At 48.1% G+C, this 23,776-nt stretch overlaps 1 protein-coding gene across 5 annotated transcripts; it reads right to left on the reverse strand.

The window, feature by feature from the left end:
- Window positions 1–1,162: 1,162 nt before the first annotated feature.
- On the reverse strand, window positions 1,163–22,893 carry E2F8 (E2F transcription factor 8). Of its 5 annotated transcripts, none has more exons than XM_066583575.1 (13): window positions 22,765–22,893; window positions 19,618–19,686; window positions 19,321–19,542; window positions 17,950–18,106; window positions 15,294–15,584; window positions 13,516–13,677; window positions 12,896–13,030; window positions 6,279–6,464; window positions 5,927–6,008; window positions 4,983–5,370; window positions 4,766–4,883; window positions 4,356–4,645; window positions 1,163–2,687 (listed from the first exon to the last, which is right to left on the reverse strand). In XM_066583575.1, exons 2-13 carry the CDS (start codon window positions 19,633–19,635, stop codon window positions 2,520–2,522), a joined length of 2,217 nt encoding a protein of 738 aa, XP_066439672.1. In that variant the 5' UTR covers window positions 19,636–19,686; window positions 22,765–22,893; the 3' UTR covers window positions 1,163–2,519. The 5 variants fall into 5 exon arrangements, 3 of the variants coding, with proteins under 3 accessions (XP_066439672.1, XP_066439671.1, XP_066439673.1); XM_066583574.1 differs by having other exon boundaries at window positions 1,163–2,690; XR_010787188.1 differs by having other exon boundaries at window positions 2,560–2,690; window positions 4,356–4,601.
- Between the last annotated feature and the right edge of the window lie 883 nt (window positions 22,894–23,776).

Below are 23,776 nucleotides of genomic sequence, written 5' to 3' on the forward strand. Positions count from 1 at the left end.
ACATAGAATCTATATACATCCACATAGCCAATGATAATGGAGTGGAGTCACTGGGTACATACATTACTTATCCTGTACTGACCCCGAGTTACATCCTGTTTTATACTCCAGAGCTGTACTCACTATTCTGCTGGTGGAGTCACTGGGTACATACATTACTTATCCTGTACTGATCCTGAGTTACATCCTGTATTATCCTCCAGAGCTGTACTCCCTATTCTGCTGGTGGAGTCACTGTGTACATACATTACTTATCCTGTACTGATCCTGAGTTACATCCTGTTTTATACTCCAGAGCTGCACTCACTATTCTGCTTGTGGAGTCACTGTGTACATATGTTATATATCCTGTACTGATCCTGAGTTACATCCTGTATTATACTCCAGAGCTGCACTCACTATTCTGCTGGTGGAGTCACTGTGTACATATATTGCTTATCCTGTATTATACTCCAGAGCTGCACTCACTATTCTGCTGGTGAAGTCACTGTGTACATACATTACTTATCCTGTACTGACCCTGAGTTACATCCTGTATTATACTCGAGCTGCACTCACTATTCTGCTAGTGGAGTCACTGTGTACATACAGTACTTATCCTGTACTGATCCTGAGTTACATCCTGTATTATACTCCAGAGCTGCACTCACTATTCTGCTAGTGGAGTCACTGTGTACATACAGTACTTATCCTGTACTGATCCTGAGTTACATCCTGTATTATACTCCAGAGCTGCACTCACTATTCTGCTGGTGGAGTCACTGTGTACATACATTACTGATTCTGTACTGATCTTGAGATACTGGATGTTTTCCTCGATCGCGCCATTCTCGGTATACTCTCCACACCGTTACATGATAAACCCCCCTGCGGTTGGCAGTGAGACCCCGGCTAGTCTAGCACTGATGACCGGCCTCGTTGGAAGTCGCTCCGATCGCTGGACTTTCCCATCCAATGTGGATTCACACTGAAACTGATCCACGGAAAAACTTGTCACGTGATTTTATGTTGCACTGCGGGGTCACGGGGGAAATACCATACAGGGAGGTGCCAATTATAAGACGGTCGGAGGCTCTTATAAGGGGTCATTCAGTATTCCTCAGACACCCCACCTGTCTGCAATGACAGATTCTCTGCACATAAAATGGTCACAACACAAATATTAATATAAGAAATTTATTACAAGATCACAGATTCCCATTTTATAAATAATTCACTTTCTCATCTCATTTTGTACATAATTTGTTTTTTGCTCAGATTCCCCTGAAGTCAGAGACTATAAACCCGTAGAGCCGCCGTACATCACAGTATATCTAGTGTGCAAATACCCCCCGCCGCAGCCATGTACAGAGCTCATACCGCGGGGTCACATAGGGGATATAATGCGTTCTACAGAGCGGGAGGCGGATTACATCCTGCAGGGGGGGGGATTAAAGTGATCACTTTGTATAAATAATTCTCTAATTATGCTACTTTAATTGCGCAGCCATCGGATGCTTAGAGGCTTCACATCGGCCGACCTCTGCTGAAGGTTGGCAGTTGCTCCTCAGCAGATAAACTATTAAAGCAGATTTCCAGGTTTATGTAAGAGACCAATCGCTGTAGAATGGAGAATCATAACTTTCTAATATACTTAGTGTTCCAATTCTTCACCATTTCGGCTTGCTGTCAGTGAATGGGAGCATTCTTGTTTTGTTTCATTGGTCAATAGTGGTCCAAACTCAGTATTTCTCACAGCAGAGGACCCGCTATATACATTAGCAGCACAAATCGTTCTCGTTTACATCTAGAGACTGAAGACCTGAGAAAATGTACAAACAAGTGCGTATGAGCCCCGATGCATTGTAACCAGCCATGCAGTCCATATCGGTCAGCTTGATGTAACCAGAACAGGCGCTCAGCCTCTGGATATAAAGCAGAATGTGCTCGTTCACTGCCAGCAAACAGAGATCTTACAAAATAGCTAAAATGTAACTAAGTACAATACAAAGTTGCAGACTTTACACAGGGACCCTTGATTATATAGCACCATATATTACGCTCACTGATACTTTGTCTAGTGCTGAGGAGCAACTGCCAGAACTGGAAGTGGCTCTACAGCAAATCTCAGCACAGGGCGAAGCAATGCTTAGAAAGGTGGAGTAACAAAGAAACCCAGGATTCTGAAGTCCCTTCTAGTGTAATCCCAGACCTCAACTAGACAGGTTTTATGAGTGACCATATAATGGGCATGGGTAAGAGGCCTGGCACAGGAAGACCTGTTCCTTGGCCTTGTGATAATGGAGACTGCGTTATGGGGGAGGGGCACAATATTCTATATATGGTGATAATCACCAGGTTGATTCAGAAACCTGTGCAGATGGCAGGTTTTAAGGGTTGCTGAAGAGGGGACCCCACGATGCACATCTAGGACCACAGAAGTCTAAGGCTCAGAGTACATCCAGCTGGAAAGTGTGGCCACTGATGGCGAATCCGACAACCCTTCTAGAAGAGCCTCGGAGCGAGGAGCGTCCTCCCCACTATTCCTCTTCACCCACGTCAAGCTTCCGCTGCGATACAAGGGGTGTTCCCTGAAAAGTCGCAGGACAAGTGGTTGAACCCGCAGGGGAAGACGTCGGTCCACCGGGGGTGTGGAAGAAGCTGTCCTTCAGTGGCTGGGATCCTGTCGGGGTGAGGGGGACACCAGGCTGCTGGAAGACAAGATTAAGGCAGAGTCAAACCCAAGGCAAAGGGTCAACACATCTGATCAAAGTACTGCAGTAGTGAAGAATAGCCGAACTCGACGCTGAACACCCCCACCCAGGGGGCAAAACCCAATCCAAGGGGATTGGTCTAAAACTTAGAAAAGGGGCTGTTTGAGTTATGAAAGGGCAGCGTAAGGGGTGCTACATGTTGTAAAACTAGTAGCTCATACTTTATTCAGGTTTGGGGGGGGGGGGGGGGACACGACACGCATGGGCTGGTCAATGGCATCAACGCCTTAGTCATCCAGGAACTGCCTACACACTGTTGGCACATTAGGTCATGCATGGTCTGGCACCAGGAAGAACACTGACAGTGCAATGTCTGACATTGGTGGGGTACCCAACAGCAGCCAGGGAGCCATTGGCTATAATTTGTGCAATCCTCCAAGGACTTGCCTCCCCAGCCAATCAGACCCACCACCAAACCGGTCATGTGGCAGGCGATTGGTCTCTTTACAGATGAGGGCAGGTTGACACTGAGCACATGTGAAAGAATCTAAGGTGCCAATGACAAACCTGCCAATTGTGATGTTCTCTGGCAAATGCCAGTTGATTTACACGGTGCTGGGCTGTGAGGCCATTACAGGACGTCCGACCCTCAAGAAGTCAGACAGTTTGCTCTCTATCTGTTGGAGGAAGTTTTGTGGGGCTTCCCCGGTCCTAATGCCAGGTTGATGCCCTTCTATCCGTCTCGCCACGTGTAACGGTCCGTGTCCCGCTATCTGCTCCATGCTTTTATGCTCAGAGACACAGCAGACCTTCTTGCTCCAGCATGTATGGATGTGCCATCCTGAAGGACTACTAGTACATGAGGGGCTACCTGCAGCCCAATCATCTTCAGTCCCTTTTTGGGGGTGTCTTGCCGTCACCCCTGATACTTTAATTTGCACCAAAGCAGGTGAAATGGATTCCCAGTCGCTTCCGCTTACTAATTAAATGGCTTGACATCTCTGAAATGGAAGGGACTTGGTTATACTGGGAATCTTAAGGCTTCCTGAAATTTTGGGCAGCACATCTGTTTTGTTATAGGGGTTAAGCTTCACTTAGATACAAAGCTCCACATTCTCTACAGACAGATTAGACTTTCCCTGCAGCCACCACTAGAGGGAGCTCACTGCATGCCGATTTCCCATTGTGCTCAACAGTATACAGTGGGCTCCCTCTAGTGGTGGCTGCAACTACAAGGAATTTACAATTTATACGCAGGAAGTGTAATGCACCGTATAAGACAGCAGAACCCCAACCTACAGAGAGAATTATATATACATAGATTGAGACTGCAAAATGCTGATCCTAAAATTGACCGCATTAAAAAGTGAAGTCCTTTGCATGATCGCTTCAGTGGTTGTGCAGCCCAGCAGTCAGATGTCACATTGTAGTAAGTAAGATTTTAAAAGTTGTGATAAGTCTGTCACAACATGTTGTAGCATATTCCCTTTGTGTTACACTCATTGACATGCAAAAAAGTGGCTGCACCAACACAACTGGGGCCGTTCAGGACAGCAACATACAAAGTAAGAGCCACAGAGCTGTGATGTAGCGTCTCACAATTCCTGCCTTGCATCAATTCACTGCATTGCCAATACCAGTACATGCAATAGCATTCTATACCTGCTGCAGGGTGTACAACGTGAAGGGCGGCCCGTGATATGGGATGGGGGACAGATGTTTAAAGTTTAACACTTTAGCTGCTTGCAGATCATCTGAGGGTTTCTCATTCCTAGGAGATATAGTAACAGACTGTGCGCTGCCAGAAGGGGGCGATATCAGGTCTTTGTTCTGCAGGGTGAAGTTGAATACTCCAGGACTGGTGTTTGGGTAGGAACTGCTGGGGGTAGAACTTGCTGACGGAGCCGTCTGACTTACAAATGGAGAAAACATTACTTTCAATGGAAAGACACCTGCAGAAGATGGAGAAGTTAAAGCAGTAAGGACTGAGGAAAATGGTTTTGTGCAATTCTAACTCCAAGCACACCTGCTGGGAGTTGTAGTTCCACAACAACTAGATGTGGCTTTCATACCTGTAATAGGAGACGTGAGGATTTTAGGATCAGGAGTGGCGACCGCTTGGTCTTTCCTGAGTTCATTGTTCAGAGGCCCCAGCTGTACCGGGATAAGATACCCAGAAGGCACCAACCTCTGCAAGAACAAGAGGTAGAAGTGGTTAGGAAAGACCTGATATCAGGGGGGGGGGGGGGACAAAAAGAAACAAAACACGGCATTACAGGAGATCCGAACCTCTGAGAGATCATCCGCAGAACCCTTTAGCTTCTTGGAGCCGCTGTTCTCGTGTTCTGGGGATTTCCTGGCACATTTCTCCTGCAGCGGCTCATTCTCAGCAGGCGAGGTCTTCCCATCACCTTGTAAACCTCTCAGGTCTCCTTGAGGGGCTTCTAGCACCGTCCTACCAGCACACAGGACAGGATGAGCCTGGATGTTGGCCGGTGGAGATTGCATATAGAGAGCGTATGGGGCGGGGGAACTGGAGTGAGGCTGAACAAATGGAAGAGCCTGGAGTAGAACGGGGCTGAAGGACTGGGACTGTTGGCTTTGAGGCTTTAGGACGACTTTTGCATTTGTGTTGAGGACACTTCGAGGCATCTGGAGTTTCACCTTCTTCGTGTCCCTTTAGGATGAAGTAGAAATATATTATGTACCTGGAAGGTGGGGGAAGGGGAGAACACTTCCACTGTCTGTCTGGTGAACTTACACAGTTAAGGCCCATTTAGACAGGATTAGCATTCAAAAGTCACTGAACTGCCTTCTTTTGAGCGATAATCGTTAGTGAAAGATGGGCACATTTACACAGGCTTGGCCGAACGATGGAATTCAGTTTTGCCTGAAAGCCGTAGTTCAGCAGAACAGCTGATAAGCAGGACTGCACGCTGTGCTCTGCCTGGGGAGCGCTGATAACAGCTGATTGCTTTGTCTCAGCTGTTCTCAGCTGTCAGCCCCAAAGCAGAACGCAAAAGTAAAAATCGGGGAACAGCAGGTGGTGTGTTCCCTGGTTCCGGAGGCTCACAAGCTGCCACTTTGTATTAATAGGCATTAGTACCAAGTAGTAGTTTATGCAAAATGATCGCTCAAAAGCCATCTTTTGAGTGTAAATGCAACTTTAGACACAGCAGGGAAGTTATACAACATCTCACACAGACTGATACGGATCACAACACTTCACCTACTTGGTCTGATCCAGCTGTTCTTTGCAGATTGCTGCCAGCTGAGCCATCTTACTGGGGAAAGACGCGGAGGCATCGCAGAAATCTTCAGAGATTTAAAAAGGAAAAAAAAATAAATAAAAATTACACAAACTGAACCAATAGACCTCCAAACTCCTGGACAGATTGCCAATATGTGCAAGAAAAAACCCTACATTGTTTCCACTATACACAATTCAACAGTTACTTTTCAGCTGATGTGAAACTACAACTACCAGCATGCCTGCAGTTTTAAAATAAGAGGCTGTTGTGACAAAGAATCAAAGCAATGATGAACCCCTCCACCACCACAGACCCATCAGGGACAGACACTTACCTCTCTTCACAGGACTGGTGGGGGCGGAGTTAATCTTCCTTCTGTCATTCTCGATACTCTTCGCCAGTTTTATGAGGGACTGGTGACGAGTGAAGCTTTGTTTACTGCGACTGGCAAATAGATTCTTGGTGCAACTCTCTTTGGGAGAACTTAGGTCCAGAGCTACGGAGGAATGGAATGCAGATTCTGCAACATAAAAACAAAAGATAAGCAACTTTACAAGTCAATGAATGTGAGCGCCTCAGGAGAAGTAGGGCCGGGACCAAATGCTACAACACACGAAGCCGCGCAGTATCAGGGCTCTGTCACTGCTTAATACTAGAATCTGTTAGATTCACCATCATCTTCCATCAGCTGGAAGTCATTTCATGAAGGTCATCGGCCATAAGTAACCGTCCGCAGGTTGTTAGATGGAAGACTACTATAGGACATACCATAGCGATGTAATGACTTGCAAAGCCAATGAGATTTGTCTGCAGTGCAGCGAGTTACACCTGACAATAGGTTTCCACAAGTTAAATTAGCTTGTTCTTGGGGGAAGTTGCGATTCCACAAGTTGCATCATGAAACAGTTGAGGGCTTGGTCCATTTGTATCCATTCTAGGAGCGAACACATCTGGAAAGCCAGCTGATACAATGTTGCAATTTACCTGCAGTTACATTGTAACAAACTATCAGGACAGGAAAGGTTTGTGCAACTAATATTGATCAGTCGATTTACACCGGATAGTTACTACAAGTCCAACATGAAGTATTTTTAAAGGGGATTCTGACGAAATATGTGGACTCCACACTTGCTTTCTGAACTGGGGATACCTGCAGAGCCCTTTGGCCGGTCCAGCTGCACTCCTTGCCACACACCCAGTTTAAATCTGTGGCCACTTCCTGTCCACCTTGGGCATTTCTTCCGCTGGCAGAGAAGTCTGCACACCTCACTATCTCTGCATGCTGTTACTTCAGATCAAATTTGCAGAGGACTAGAAGCGCGCTGGGAGACCAATGGATATAACTTGGAAGTTGGTACAGAGTGGACTGAAAATACACTTATTACCCGGTGTCCATGCATCTGTGTATGTGGGAAAGAGGCCTCCCTTGTGCACTAATGGCAATAAGTTCTATAGGTTCTGGAATACCCCTTTAGATAGGTAGGGATCTTATAGACAAGTACCTCCCCAAATAAGGGCTTTTTACATGGCTTTGTTATTGGGGAAAAACAAAACACGGCCTGCGGTTCAATAATTGTTCACAGCAAAGGTGATATTTCATTATAGCAACATTTCAAGCTAATAAAGACCATATGCTCAGACTAATTCAGAGACGGAAGTCCGTAAAAAATGGATTATACCTACCTGATAATCCGGTTTCCAGTAGTCTCCACGACAGCACCAATTGAGATTGCCTCCTCCTGATAGGACAGGAACAAACTGAGGTTAAAAGCTCCCCCCCTTCCCCACTTTCCTCAGTGGATTCTAACGAATTGCCGGGGTAGGAGCTCAACTTAAATTTTTTATTTTTTTAAAAAATATTATATAAATTTAGGGGGGGGGGGGGGGGGGGGGGAAGGTCCGGGTGCTGTCGTGGAGACTACTGGAAACCTGATTATCAGGTAGGTATAATCCATTTCTTCCCCAGTCGTCTCCACGACAGCACCAATTGAGACGTACCAACTAAAGTTTCCCTAGGGTGGGATTGCTGCCGAGAGGACTTTGCGGCCGAAGGCCCTGTCCTCGTCCTGCTGCACTTCTACCCTATAGTGTTTAACAAACATGTGGGGTTTCTTCCAGGCTGCGGCTTTGCATATCTGCTCGACCGAGGCTGAGCTATGTTCGGCCCATGAGGACGCTACTGCCCTTGTAGAATGGGCTTTCAGAGCTAAAGGGATTTCCTTCCCGAGGGCCTTATAGGATTCTATGATGGCCCGGTGGATCCACCCGGCTATGGAGCTTTTTGCTGCTTTGCTCCCTTTATTTGGGCCACTGAACTGGATGAACAGGTTGTCGTCCCGCTTCCAGTGGCTTGTCGCCTCTATGTAGCCTAGGACTGCTCTCCTAACGTCCAGGCAGTTGAGGGTTTTTTCTTCCTCGTTTTTAGGTTTACTAAAATTTGAGGGGATTATTATGTCTTGGGACCTATGAAAATGTGATCCTACTTTTGGCATAAACGCCGGGTCCGTTTTAAGTACTAATTCGGTGGCCGAGATTTAGGAACGGGTGGCGAATGGACAAGGCCTACAGCTCGCTAGCCCGTCTTGCGGAGGTGATGGCTACTAAGAAAATGGTCTTAATAGTAAGCATTTTTATGGGTAGTGCTTCGATCGGCTCGAATGGTACCGTTGTCATGGCCCCTAGGGCCCAGTTAAGGTTCCAGTCTGGAAAAAGATTTATGGGCCCAGGCTGTAATCTAGTTGCTGCTGCTAGGAACCTGTTGACCCATCTGTTGTCTGAGAACTTTGTGTCACATATGGCGCTAAGGGCTGTGACCTGGAACTTCAGGGTGCTTGGAGAGAGGCCCGTCTCTAGGCCCCTCTGCAAGAACTCTAAGATTAGAGGGATGTCCGGGATAGAATCCCCGCGATCCCTTCCCTGTCTCCATGAGGAGACCCTTCTCCAACTTTCTGGTAGATAAGGTGGGTAGTCTTTTTTCTGCTGGACATTAATGTTTCTACTCCTCTCTCTGAGAATCCCTTCTTTTGGTGAGGATTCCTCAAGAACCATGCTGTTAAGTGGAGCCTGTCTAGGCTCAGATGGCTCAGTGGGCCCTGCGATAGAAGACCTGTCCAGGTAGGGAAGATGACTGGGTCCTGGACGCTCAGTTGCTACAAGACCGAACCAGCTTCTTTTGGCCCAGAAGGGGGTCACCAGGATTAGTGTGCATACCTGGGTTCTGAAATATTGTAAGACTCTGGGGATTAACGGTATAGGGGGAAAGGCGTACCCCAGCCCCTCTCCCCAGTCTTGGCCTAGGGCGTCTACTGCTGTCGGACGATCTCCTGGCCGGAGGGAGAAGAAATTGCTTACTTTGGCATTTTTCCCTGGTTGCGAACAGGTCCAATTGTGGGGTCCCCCACTGATTGATCAGGATTCTGAATGCTTTCAGGGAGAGAGACCATTCTCCTGGGTCTATTTGCCTCCTGCTGAGAAAGGCCGCTTTTGGTTTAGCGTCCCCTTCAAATGGGTTGCCGTGATTGAGAGGATCCGGCCCTCTGCCCAGTGGAAATTTTTCTGTGCAATGTTTTGCAGAGCGGGAGATCTTGTGCCCCCTTAGTGTCGTATATGGGCGACCGCGGTGATATTGTCTGACAATATCTTTATATGCTGGTCCCGTAGCGCGTTCCCTAACTGCTGTAGGACCTGCCATACGGCCTGTAGTTCCCTGTGATTTGAGGACTGTTCTTTTGTTCTTTGAGGTCATGGGCCCTGAAAGAACTGGTTCCCCACGTGCGCTCCCCATCCCCAGGTGCTTGCATCCGTTGTGATGCGAGTGGCTGGGTTTTGTAGCCAATGAACCCCTCTCCGCGGGTTCTCTGGGGATGCCCACCAACGCAGGCATGTTTTCGCCGCGCTTGGAATGTACATTCTTGTCCCTAGAGAGGACCGCTTTTTGTCCCACGTGGATAGGACTGAGGCTTGCAGGGCTCTGGTGTGAGCCTGGGCCCATGCCACTCCTGGAATGCCTGGAATCAAGCTTCCCAGGAGAGACCTGGCTTCCCGAATTGTGCATAATTGTCTCCGTAAAAAGGTTTTGACTAGCAGTCGGATTTTTTGTATTCTCTCCTCGGTTAGGCAGGAGCATTGCGATTCTGAGTCGAGCGTTATACCCAGAAACGGTTTCTGTTTGTCGGGATCTAGGCTGGATTTTTCCCAGTTTATGATCCGTCCCAAGGATTGGGGAAGTTCTAGCACTATCCTCAGATGTTTTCGTTAGGAGTTCTCTGGACTCTGCTATTATTTGGACCGACTTCTTCCTCAGGTAGGCGGCTACCTCCGCCATAATTTTGTTGAAGATTCTGGGTGCTGAGGAGATCCCGAAGGGCAGGCATCTGAATTGATGGTGCTCTATTCCTTTGCCCATATCCACTGCGAGCCTTAGGTATTTCCGGGACCCCTCGTGGATCGGTACGTGGAAATAAGCATCCTTTAAATCGATGGATGCCATGTAGGCTCCTTTGGGAATCAACTTTATCGTTGAGGAGATGGACTCCATCTTGAATTTTCTGTATCTGATGCTTCAGAGGTTTCAGGTTCACTATCATCCGCTGTTTCCCACAGGGTTTCCTTGCTAGGAAGAGCCTGGAATAATGGCCCTGGGTCTCCTCGTTTTGCGGTACGGGGGATATTGCATTTAGTTGTTGCAGGTCCCCAACGGTTTGCCTTAGTAGGTGTAACTGTTTGGAGCCTCCCGTGATAATGAATTTTCTTCTGGGGAGGGACACCAGTTCTATCCGGTATTCCTGCTGTAAGATCTTTGGGATCCATGGGCCTTCGGAAATCGTGGCCCCTTGATCCACAAAGCCCTCCAGCCTTGCCCCTACGGGGATGGCGTCAGGGTCTCTGATTTGGCTCCCCCTGGTGGGGGTAAAAGAGGATATTCCTTCCTCTGCCCCCCTTGGGGTAACTCCAGCGGCCTGTCTTGCCCCTGCCTCGGTAGGTCTCTGGCTGTTGCCTTGGGGCCCGGAAGAAGGTCTTCCCTCTCTGTGGCTTTTCTTCCGGGGTTTTTGGGGCGCATAGCTTATTTTTGACCACGATTTCAGCCATAACACTCTTCTGGCTGAGTTAGACCGGGCTGTAGCTGTCGCCGAGAGTTTGACAGTTTCGGCCGCGGCGTCCGCTAGGAAATTTGTTGCCATACGCAGGATCGGAAGGGAATTTAGGATCTGTTCCCTCGGCGTCTTATTGGTTAGGTGTAGCTGTAGCTGTCCTAGCCGTACCCCCAGAGTTCGCGCCACACAAGTGGCTGCGATCCCTGGCCCAAGTATGTTTGCCGCTGCCTCCCATGATTTCTTTAGAAGGCCCTCAGCTTTGCGATCCCTGGGATCTTTTAACTGTGCGGCGTCCTCCACTCTTTTTGGATTATTTTGGTGATATTCTTGTGGACAGGGAAGGTATGCTTACGCCTCTCCCCTAGTCCCCCGAATATCTCATCCTGCAGGGTACGTGGTTCTCTGGGCTCTTCCATTTTTAGTGTAGCCCTGACTGACTTAACCAATTCCATTAAGTCGTCCTGATGGAATAAGTATTTTTTGTAGTCCTCCTCATCTGAGGACTCCTCGGCCGCCTGTTCCTCTTGCTCCGACCGATGGAACTCTCCGAGTCGGAAGGCTCGTCAGGAACATACGCCCTTTTCTGGCGTTTCGCTGGCGGCGCCAGCTGTGACGTTAGGGCTGATCTACCTCTTCTTTCACCAGCTTCCTAACGTCCTCCTGATTCCTCTTTAACTAGCCTAGCTACGCATGCCTTGCATAGAGGCCTCTGGTACGTAGCTGGCAGTTTTATCCCGCAATCCGCGCGTTTTCTGAGTTTTGTTCTGGGGGTGATGTCTTTTTATATCCCCCTGACAAATAAAGCATTTTTTGTGGGTAAATATGCAATTTTCCATACACAATACACTGGATAATTGCATTGTATTTTTTGCCGCACTGGCTACTTACGGCCGCTGAGGCTGAGGTTTCAGCTGTCTCTGGGGCTGGAGCACTCATTACTATACCGGTGCTGCAGACACCCTGCGACCTGTAGTGCTGGTTTGTTCTGGCTACTCTCAGGTTCATATTTTTTTTTTTTTTTTTTAATTTTCGCGCTCCTGCGCTAAGCCCCGCCCCCCCGCTCCTGATGCAGATGCGATGACGTCATTGCGCTGGACACGTGACGCGGCGCCCCGCCGGAGGGCTTCCTGGAGCGCCGCGCTGTAACTTCTGCAGGGAGGACGAGGGGGACTGAGGCTCCCGCTTTGTACCCCCCATGGGCCGCCGCGGGAGGAACCTGGCCCAAGGGTTACCACCCCATGTGGCGTCCCGGGAGTCGTCTGGCTGGGAAGGGAGGACAGGGTGAGCCACTGCCTTCCGATCCGCCTGTAAGTAATCCTGGCTGGCTTCTCCACCAGCTCCTCTCAGAGATCCTGCCTCCTGGCAGGACAGGAAGACACTGAGGAAAGTGGGGAAGGGGGGGAGCTTTTAACCTCTCAGTTTGTTCCTGTCCTATCAGGAGGAGGCGATCTCAATTGGTGCTGTCGTGGAGACGACTGGGGGAAATTAAGATAGTCAACCCCACAAAGAACCAAGAAGCAACCACTTCAATGTCTGAGAACACGCAGTATAAAAATGTAGGAATGACTGCCTGTTTATTGTGACTGGGGGCGGGCGGACGGGCGCGGTCCCCAAACTGCTTCACCTCCATTTACTGAATGACGACTGTTCCTGCGGAAAAGCTCAGGGCCGATTGGCTGGGGCGACCTGTTGGGCATCTGCACACAGGTCGTCCTATTAAACATGACACTCGGGCTTATCAGCATGAAAGAAAAGTCCAAGCAAAACTTCTCCAAGCTCCATTTGTATAAGAGCCGAGAGGCAGAGATCCTACACAACATAATACTGCTGTGTCAGCGGTCTGTTATACTCATCCCACCTGGCCACTCTGACGTTTCCGGACCGATCCACTGGAACGCTGGTTTTCTTCCCCGCTCTTCCGTTACGTGGACCTTCTTTATGAGGCTCAGGCTGCTCAGCACATTCGCGATGTCATATAAGCGTCTTATTTTCGCTAAGATTTAAAAAAAGAGAAATAAGTTTAAAAAAGGGTTTGTTTCCTCTTCTGTGTATTCAGAGGGAATGATAAAGCTGTCGATTCAGGAGTTTAAAAAAAAAAAAAAAAAAAGACTGGCTAGCAACCACCAGTAGTTATCAGTCCCTACGGCTTTAATATCTGGAGGTTTCTATTCACTGACAAGTTACAGATCTTAAACATTGAGGATCAGAATTAAACTGCATTAGAGAGTTACAGAAGTCATTTCTGCGCCGTTCATTATATTGATGTACATTATTCCTTTAGAAGAGGACATTGTGGAGTTTCCAGTATCATTAACCCTTTAGTGACCGGTCTCGTTTGTATTTTAAATGACCAAGTGATTTTCATTGTCGTACTGCAAAAGCCACAACTGACTGCCAGCCGGCGACTCGCTACACTCCAGCTCTGCGGATGCAGAACAGAAGCTGAAGCAGTGAGCAGACCCTTATAGCTACACTTACTTTTGAACTTGCTTTTATCCAAGTCTTCCAGTTGATCTTCCCCTATTAAAATTTTAGCAGCAATGTCAAGGCTCACGATCTGCGGCGTGGACACGAGGAAGAGCATAACGAACCTCTGGCTCATCACTCGTAACGACTTCTCCTTCCTGCTGTTGACAGAAGCTGGAGGTGAAAAAAAAAAACAGTGTTCAGAAAGTCAGTATGTCCCCGTAAGCTGCATACAAGCATTAGCCATGCTCACCCTTTAACGCCAACAGATTGGGGCGTCCTAGGGGGCCATGTAAAGGGAGCCTAAACCCCCTTAAGTGGCGCAACTAATTTTTGACCTAAAGGATGCAAGGATTTTTAAAATTTATTTCTTTTGAGGGTGGGGTAGAATTATTATAGCCACTTCCCAAAAGCCATAACTAATTTTTGCCATTGACACGGCCATAGAAGGGCTTCTGTAGGTTATTGGTACATATCATGTACTGTTAAAAAGAGCAGGGAGAGAACATCAATTCTAGTATTTTTTTTGCTTCAGTGTAAACATTACATTTTTCAGTGAGTCTGTACTGTTAGGATCCCAAATTGTAGTTTAGGTTTTTCCACAATAGAAACTCTGGGAAATTTCTCTTCTCTACATTGTTGAAGTCTAAGGCCGCCTGCAGACGAGCGGGTCGGATCCGGCGGCGAGAATTCTCGCCACGGGACCCGACCCGAGAGCCTGCAGGGACGAGCGCGTACTCACCCGCGCCTGGCGGCCCCGGCTCTTTCATGTGCCGGCTGCCGCGCAGCTGGCGCATGCACAGACCGTAGCCGGCGGCCGGGTGAGTGCGAGTGGCGGAAATCCCCCAGGAAAAACCGCCGCGGGATTTCCGCCCGTGTGCAGGCGGCCTAAGTCTTATAACCATTTTGTGGACAGGCACTGATGGCTTTTTTTTGGAGGCAAAATACGAACTAAATCAGCATTTTGACTCAGTTTAGGTTTTTTCTTTAATTTCCCTGTACAGAGTATTGTACAGGTCGTTATGGATACACCACCACATATTTGGAGATTTAAAAAAAAAAACCACACAAACGGGAAAAAACAGAACTGATCGCTATAATGCATTGCAGGACTTCTGTACTGTAGTGCGTTATCACTTACAATAGCAATCATAGGCAATGGCAAGCTGGTTGCCATGGCAACCAATCAGCCCTCCAATTACATCGTGGGGGGCTAACGTCAGAGAGTGCGCTCCCTCTGAACCCTTTACATGCTGCAATCTACATAGGGGGTTAACAGCAGGGATCACTGTTCTCATCTATCCCCGCTGTTGCAGAGGGAGGCCCAGCTTCTGATTCTATACCATCCACAAGATGCAAGTTTACGTCTCGGTGCGTTAATAACCGTATAATGAAGAGTTCAACAACTTTCTAATAAACCTTGCATTTTAATTCCTCACCATTTCCATGATGGATTCTAGTCATTAAGAGAAGGATCGAGTCTGCACAAGTGTTTGTCAGTGAGGTCATCAGCCTGACTGATATGTTGCACCGATCGGCCATAAAGGGGTCACCGGACAGATCCCTGGAGCAATATTCTACTTTAGAGGAAGTTTCCAGGACTGAACTATTGAGGATCTATACTGAGGATGGGTAAGAGGCAGCTGATTGCCGGGGTTTAGTCTGGGACTCACAACTCCATACAAAACGTAGTCGTACGCAGCCCTTAACGTATGGCCGATTCAATCCCAAACTATAAGAAAGGCGGTGGCTGCGACTGCTGCAGCGCAGGCAGGATTTAGGAGTCCCACCTGCTCTGAACTCCAGTCCTGGCAGCTCCACGAAGTTGACCTCCACCTGTTTCACCAGGCACTTGGGGATTGGCGCGTCATCCTGTAGGTCCGACTCCTCCTGCTCTCGCTTCTTGAGGTGCTGGATCTGATCCGCGTACTTGTTCTCCTCCCCAACTCGTCTCAATACATCGAAGGTCTGCTGGAGGTTTTTACGTCCGTGCCAGATGTATTTGTTCTTGGCGAGGCGGCTGACCATATGCAAGCTCTCTAGAACATTGACAATGTCGTATATCCGTCTGCGCTCTACACCTAGGGAGGAAGAAGAGATCAGCGACTCAGTGAGGGTGCAGTCACATGGACAAGTCTCATCCAATGGTGATATGGACGGAACTTGTGTGCGGTAATATTGGAATCAATGTACGATTACATGAGTGATTTTACGTACAGCGATTGATTGTAAGGAAATCACCTACATCCTGTGTGGGTCATAATATCTCATCGCACTCATTACCACTGAGTTCTATTGGAAGCACACATGAAAGTCAAGTACATAACAGATGCGAGGCGATGTGTCCCAAGCAAAGACGCATCACAAGTTTACAGGCACGATATCGGTCCTAGTTCCTCAGACCAACACTGTGCTTGCCTGTATGAATACAGCCCAGTAACGTTCCCAATCATCTACGATCTGATCAGACCGGGTGGAATCCGTGAGACAAGTTACAGATTCAACGAGGCTTCACAACAAAGTCTGCTGGAGGAGTGCAGAATGGCAGGTACCTCTGGGTAAGCAGTAATAAAGCCCCAAGGTGCGTTCAATTTCCATTCTCCACTCTAGAACAGCGAGGCGATCACCCCAATGGCAACTGTTGTAACCACATCAGTCATCGCCCAGAAACTACTAAGCAGAATTTATGACAACTTGACAGACTACGAGTCAGTTTGGCCTCTTTCACGCGGACGGCAGCGAGCTCGCTGCTATGTACACGATTTTGTAGCGTCAGTGATCCTTTCTTAGGAAAAACGTAGCTTTGCTGCTACCAGCGGTTCTCTTGCACTATCTTCTAGCAAGAAAGTTAATGAGACTTTCTAATATAAAGAACAGCAAATCTCAGTGGTCTAGAGCATGCCGCGATGTTGTAGTCTTGCAATGTAGCAGCCTACAAAACATTGCTAATGGAAAGGAACCCAGTGAAAGCCATGGGCTTCACCTACATGCGATTTGTAGCCCGTGTGGAACCAGCCTTTATGTTTTACATGAAAGCTTAATTGCATAAAAAGGTTAAAGGGAAATAATGGGTTAATATCTGTTAATTAGGTAATCATTGCCTTAAAAGTTTATCAGAACATCTACAAAGCTTCTTCAGGATCTGCAGTGACTGACGTGTGCCACCTAGTGCCCCTTGTGGGTATAACAGCCCGTTCATTACAGTTGGGGGAACTTAACTTACAAGGGGGATCATTGAAACACCGGGTCTAGATTTCCTCAGAGGTTCCTCCAAACTACATCTTCAATTCACAGAGTTACAATTAAACAAGCAGTGCTAGAATTTAGGCTCCTTCTACACAGGATGACTGTCAGCCCTGAAGCCCCCGACAGCCGCCCCAACGATATAGTTTGTGCTTTTACGCAGGAGAGAGGATCACTCATTGATTAGGGGTGGAGATCCCTTCCGGCCGGCTGCCTCCATTTAGAGTAGACCCTCATATGAACGACCGCCTGCTTTCACCGGCCGAGAGGGTCTTGCTTTTTAGATGATCAAGTCTCGTCACTCATCCCATCGGGTTCCGTGTTTACATGGGACAAAGGTCGCCCATAATCATTATTTTGAATACTCACTTTGGCGAATACCGGCCCGTGTCATAGGACAGTCTATATTACAGAAACCAGTGATAGAATTGCCCATCAAGGGGGACAGTATGCCACGTACGGGGAGTTGTGTCCCAATTACCTCCTAGTGGACTGTACAATGAGGTTGCAGTTCTGTGATATCCAATCTATTGTATCCCTCCGTTTTTGCATGAACGCACAAGTAACTTAGACGCCCGTGATGATCACCCTCATGGGCGAGAACTAAGAGTCACCTGCGATTAATTTAAATATTGGAAAGCAATTAACCCTTTAAAAATACAACTCCTAGAAGTCTCAGAACAGCAGATGTTCAGTCTCACATACAACTACAAGATGAGACATCACAGGCACTGTGCTGCTGCGGAACCTCTTACACGGGCGTGTTTACATGTGTAGCCCTGGTTTTGGTACTTGTGATCCCTCGTCACTACTTTGCATGCAGCGTATTCTTTTGGATCCTCAAGCGCTATCAGTCAGCGGTCCTGGATCTTCTTACACTGCAAGATAATATCCTGACGATGGGCGCCCGTCAGCTAGATTGGCGCTGGTTTACCCTGGGCTTCTCACAGGGCGGTGAAGAAATAATAGGAGACAAATGAACGGTCAACCAACCATTCATCCCCATACAGAATCATTGTCGGCGGCAGATCTTTGTTCACACGGGCAGATGTGCTGCCAAGAATAATTTTTTTGGCTGCACAAAAGGGAAATTGGTTTCCATATCTGTACTACAGAGTAGAACATTATAAACCCCATTACACTCTTCTCTCCCCCCCCCCCCCTTCCCAAAAAAATAAATAAATAAAAAAGTTATTGACTCACTTAGTTCTCCTGCAACTTCATCTAAGCAGATACTGTTGTTCAGAGCCGGATTCGGGTAATCTGGGTACCGGGCCAAAAATTTATGGCACAGCAATCCTAGACTCTTCTCCTTGCGGCTCGGCATCGTTTTTTCGAGCTCGTCACCTGAAAACTGTTCCTGAAGGCAAAAAAAAATATATATTTAAAGCATTAAGACTGCAGGCAAGGATCAGGTAAGTCAAGAGCCTCGCTCACATTCTCTAAGTGGTTGTGCCACGTTATAATGTTCTTCCCCAGTCACAGGATAGGCGATAACTTCATGATTGCCGGGGGATCGACGGGGGTCTCAGAACACGGATCCGGTCAGTCGCAGGGCGCACAGTTCACACAGGCATGCTGGTGCTCTAGTCACCTGACAGCGCATCACTTCGGGGAAGTAGCGACCCTCCACTGCGGCGGATGACGGAGAGTTTCCCCATTGCTTTCAATGAGTAAACCTTGCATCATGCGCCATTCCGGCCCCATTGAAAATAACGGGCGAGGCGTTACCAAGGAATGCCCAAAGACAGCATTTAGAAGAATGGGGTTCACATTCATGCGCCTCACAGCGCACAAACCTCATACGGTTTTCTGGCCGTGTGAAACAGGCCTGATGGATGAAATATGTGCAGCGGTCACAGGATGCGGCGCTGCCCAAAACTACAAAGATATCGACCCGAAGTGTTCTGTATAATCAGTGTATATCAATGACTTTGGACCCTCTAGTTTGTATCCTGCGGTATGTGCCTGCGCTACCTGCGGAACAGAGCGACTATTACATATATAGAGTATAACGGTGGCACAACACGGGCCTGATGAACATCCTGCGACACCCGGGGAGTCCGCTGCTGCTGGTAGAAGAAAGGCGCAGGGCGAGTACAAAGAGCTACGGGCGGAGCGGCTGAGCACCGGGGCCATTGCTCGCCTTGCAGAGTGACAGGCGGCCGCAGCGCTCCAGAACTAATGACAGGCAGTGCTTCCTCAAGACGGAGATTTTGAACCCCTGACCAGGAAGCGCTAGAGAACTAGAAGCAAGTGCGCCGGAGCTGCAGAGGAGACGTGCGGCGGAGCGGACCGCGCCGCTTAGGTGATTTTTTATTTTTTTTTACTGCAGGCATGGCTGTAAAGTAATACTTTGGCTTCTGACAAGACTGCAGAGGAGACGTGCAGCGGAGCGGACCGCGCCGCTTAGGTCATGTGTTTTTTTACTGCAGGCAAGGCAGTAAAGTAATGCGGGATACATTGGCTTCTGACAAGACTGCAGACTACCTCAGACCTAATGCAGCCGAGCTGGTGCCTTACATGCAGTGTAAAGCATGGGGGACACAGTAGAACCGAGAGGATTCGGCTTACCTCCAGGATTTCCCGCTCCCTGTTTCTGATCTCCGGACTTGCTGCGCTGATTAGCATTTTTAGGTTTGCCGTCGGCGTCCACGGGTCGCTGTTATTTTCACAAGGTTTGGTCGGTGTTCTCAGATTAGCGGCGGCACATTGGATCTCCGTCAGGACCGTGGAGGACGACGGCTTCGGGGGGGACCGGGGGATCCTTACAGTCACCAGGCAGATGGCGTTCTCCTGAAATGCGCAGAAACAACCGTCAGTCACCAGGCAGGTGCAGGTAAGACGCGCGCAGTGTCGGTCCTTACTGACCTTCTGATCGTCCTCCATATTGGAACTAGTGGACACGCTTCTCACAGGCGGCAGATGTTCACGCGAAACCTGCAACAAAAGAATTGCGCACACTGAAGAGAAAACAAAACGGACTGGAAAGGGGCTTCTGGCACTAATATAGTGATGTATCCGCAGGATAGCGCATCCATAGTTGATCTACGGGGTCTAACGCCCCCGGGCGTGCGCCGCGGCCTCCACTCAGGCCGGCGGCATCACGATCTTCAGTCACACGGCCTGAGAACCGTGCAACCCCATTCAAGTGAACGGGACCGAGGGGCAATACCAGACGCAGCCGGCCGCTGACCGCACATGCGCTAAAGCGGACAGACGGCGACTGAGGTCGGCTGACCCTGCGAGTACTGGCTGAGAAAGTGCATGCAGCACAAGTGACAGCAAGTAAGGGGGACGTAAGAAAAGCTTGGGCGTCTGGTAGCGCCTCGTGGGACTTCAGAGGACAGTAGATTAATACGCCCGACCATCAGAACCGGCGGTGCGGCGAAAATCGGATTTCTTATAATACATCGCGCAAAAGCGGATTGTAAAGGTACCGGAGCGCGAATACCGACCGTATGTGGCAGCGCTATGACATGACGGCTCACTAAGGAACATCTCATCCGATTTCTGCCGCAGCAGCGACATCCAGACGCAGACATGTGAGGTGGTGATTGGCTGCAGTCGTCACATGCACGCCCCGACTTCACACTGTAAGCCCCACCCAGGAACACCCACAAATGCAACCAGACGCCCACTTTTTGCAAACTTACTAAAGTCCATCCCACTTAATGGGACAGTAACCCCCCCTGCCTATAATGGCGTCTGTCCGCCTTGCATCTTCGCAGCATGCCGAGCCATTTATAGGGTTTTATATTGGTCTGATTGGAGCGTCCAGCGCAGGTGTGAACACGTCCCAACATACGGCGTGCGCCACTTCATGCTCCGTGGACAGCGGTTTCTTTACACGCCATTACGGTTGGGGTTAACGCCACAGTGGCGGATAAGGACAGAAAACATATAGAAATGTTCCTCTCCACTCCGGAGGTTAGTTGATCACTCATCCGCTGACACATCTGAATGTGCCCAGAAGATGCAGAGAAGCTGCTATTCACTGACAGCAACGCAGGATCTGGAAAATTGTGCATTTTATTTCATGTGACCAAAAGTTGAATGAAAACCACAAAACTGCGAATATACCCGGTGAAATCCGTACATTTACACCGGTGTGAACGACCCAGACCAGATTATAAACGCCAGCACGTCTGTTATAAACTTATAATGTATGACGCGCGCCGACCAAACGTGATTGTACTTTAGCGACAATCAAACCCTATGACCCAGCGTCCCGCCCTCTCCAACTTCTACACCAATCACCGAGCGCCCAGGAGCAGGGGGCGTGCCCGCGGACCGGAAGAGACGTTGGAACTTCTCAGAATCTCACAACTTCAAAAAATTGGCGCCGGAAATAGAGCGGGAACCGGAGAGGGGCGTGGCCTTGGAGGGCGGGGCGAGGGAGGCACGTGTACACTGTAGTAACTGCACGGCATGACGGGAGTTGTAGGACGCTGGGAGCCTCGCTCCATATATAGAGCCGATGGGGTACAGCTCAGTGACAGCTATGGGTGTAGAGGAGCGGGGCATCAGCCTCCCAGACACTACATATAGAGGATATAAGGACCTCAGCCACAGACTGCAGTATGGGAGGACAGTATAGATATACGGGCGGTGAGGCATATATAATAGAGCCCCAAGGGCAGCCGTATACATATACAAGTGTCATTACAGACAGGTACTCGGCCCCTAGATTATATACACTGACCTCCCAACAGACCAGTATATATGAGGACACTATAGAGACATATGGATGAGAATGCATACCACCCTGAGCCCCAAGACCACCAGTATATAGGAAATACAAGTACCTACAGAACTGCCAGACACTATATACAGATCATAGACTGCTACGTACAAGGCCTCCTGTATAGATATATAGGTGAGGCCTGTCTATACTATGTTCACCAACCTGAGCCCAGGACGCCCGTATATACTGGAGGGTAAATCTTACATCTATTATTAGATTATATTACATATTACATCTGACGCATCAGAAGACATTATATTATATATATATACATACACACACACACACTACCATCACCCATAGGACACTCAGCCCATATGTATCCCATATTCCACACCCTATTATATACCGCCCTCAGGCAGTCTAGTAGTCCGCCCCCTAGCTGTCATACCGGCGCATCTCCGACCCTTGTTTGAGAAATACAAGAATTATAGTTTAAAAAGTTGAGAAAAGTGACAAAACAAGTAATTACCAAAGTTTTATAACAATGCAGGCATTCAAAACACATAGAAGCTGAAGAGAGGAATATATATATTCCATATAGGTCGTCAGGGCAGCGACCATACAGTCTATACGGGCCCAGTGTGCTCTGGGAGTGGTCAGTATAGAATGTACAGCCTCATATCACACCATAAGTGTATGTATGGATACTTTTGGAGGGACAGTCCCTACTTTTGACCCAATTCCCTCCTTCTCTGCCCCTTAACCCTTTGAGTGCCAAGGTTCATATTTGTCCGATAAATTTAAAAAACTGCCCCAAAGTTGGATCGGATCAATTACAGCCCAAAAAGTTCCTCTTTTTTGACCTGGGAAATACATTTTCTCCTTAATAAACGCACTGTATTGCCCCATATGCCGTCTATACGGTCCCTATATATATATATCCCAAATAGATTAATTCACAATAGGAGACAACTTGGATCTGAGAAAAATTCTATGTTCTGATGACTTTCATAGAAACTTTGGAGCAAAAGTTAACTGTCCAAAACTTTTGGCCCCCTCAGATCCAGTCCAGATATAGGGGCCCGGACAGACCCTATAACCCTACAGATGCAGCCTATATGGGGCTCCAATGTCCTCTCGGACTGATCAGTGTCCTTATACTGTGTGTATATATATATATATATATATATATATATATATATATATACATACACACACACACACAGATCAGTATATGGAATGCACTACACTCTGCCCTCCATACATTGTATACACTAGTCCCTCTCCTCCAGGCACCCCTATAAACGGGACCCCCGTATGCCGCTCACCTCTCCCCGCTGACCCAATCCTCAGCATTCCGCGCTCGGGCCGCCCGCCGGGTGTGCGGGTAACGTCGGGTGTCAGGAAAAGATTTGTGTTTCGGGCGCCAAATAGCAGATACTTTGTTTCAATTTGCCACCTTATAAGCGGAGGGAGGAGAGGACCAATCAGAGAGCGGCGACTCATCCAAGCCAGCCAATCAGAAAACTGGAAGAGTGGAGGGGCGGGACGCGGGAAATATGTGGGTGTCATGTGACCTGTGTGGACTTTGCACTTGTGACTACACACGTTACTGCAGTGTCTGCAGCCTGGGGGGACTATAAGTCCCAGCAGCTTCTATAGAGCACCCTGTCCTGTTTGTGCCAGCTCTGCAGTGTCACAAGTACCAGCTAATGGATTCAAGATGTGGCAGAAGTTATTTCCCCGCCCCCAGACACAGAATAACATTTTTGTGGTCCATATTACGTGCAGAATGTTTAGGCGTGTGATACGGACAGTATAAACCCTATAGATTCACATTGGGGGGTTCAGACGGGTTTTTACATGCTTAATAAAAAAATCGCAGCAAGTACTATTGTATTCTGTATCACGGACCGCAGTTGACGCGAGCCCTTCCCTCCCCCCCCCCCGCATTTTCGTTTTTCCTACCCGCTTTAAAAAAATCGTAACTCCTTCATTTATCCATCTACGTCGCTGTATGAGGGCTTGTTTTTTGCGGGACGAGTTGTATTTCTCAATTGTGCTATTTAATGTACCCTATAATGTACTGAAAAACTTTAAAAAAAATTCTTAGTGGAGTAAAATGAAAAAAAAACCCGACATTCCACCATCTTTCGGTGCGTCGTTTTTACGGCGCAGAAACTGCAACAAACATGACATGATACATTTATTCTAAGAGTCCGTATGATTACTGCCATACCAAACTTGTATAGTTTTTTTTGTTGTATTTTTATTTTTTTCAAAAACATTTAATTTTTTTAAATTACGTTCTGCCGCCAACTTCTGCGCGCATTAACTTTT

This window comes from Eleutherodactylus coqui, chromosome 11 (assembly GCF_035609145.1).
Source record: "Eleutherodactylus coqui strain aEleCoq1 chromosome 11, aEleCoq1.hap1, whole genome shotgun sequence".
NCBI lineage: Eukaryota > Metazoa > Chordata > Amphibia > Anura > Eleutherodactylidae > Eleutherodactylus > Eleutherodactylus coqui.

What these genes read in the sequence shown, in the direction of transcription:
- E2F8 (XM_066583574.1), bottom strand. An exon ending in AGGACTGGAGTTCAGAGCAG is followed by an intron (nt 13,678 to 15,293) that starts GTGGGACTCCTA and finishes TTTCACCTCCAG; the next exon opens with CTTCTGTCAACAGCAGGAAG. An exon ending in GGATAAAAGCAAGTTCAAAA is followed by an intron (nt 13,031 to 13,515) that starts GTAAGTGTAGCT and finishes TTTAAATCTTAG; the next exon opens with CGAAAATAAGACGCTTATAT.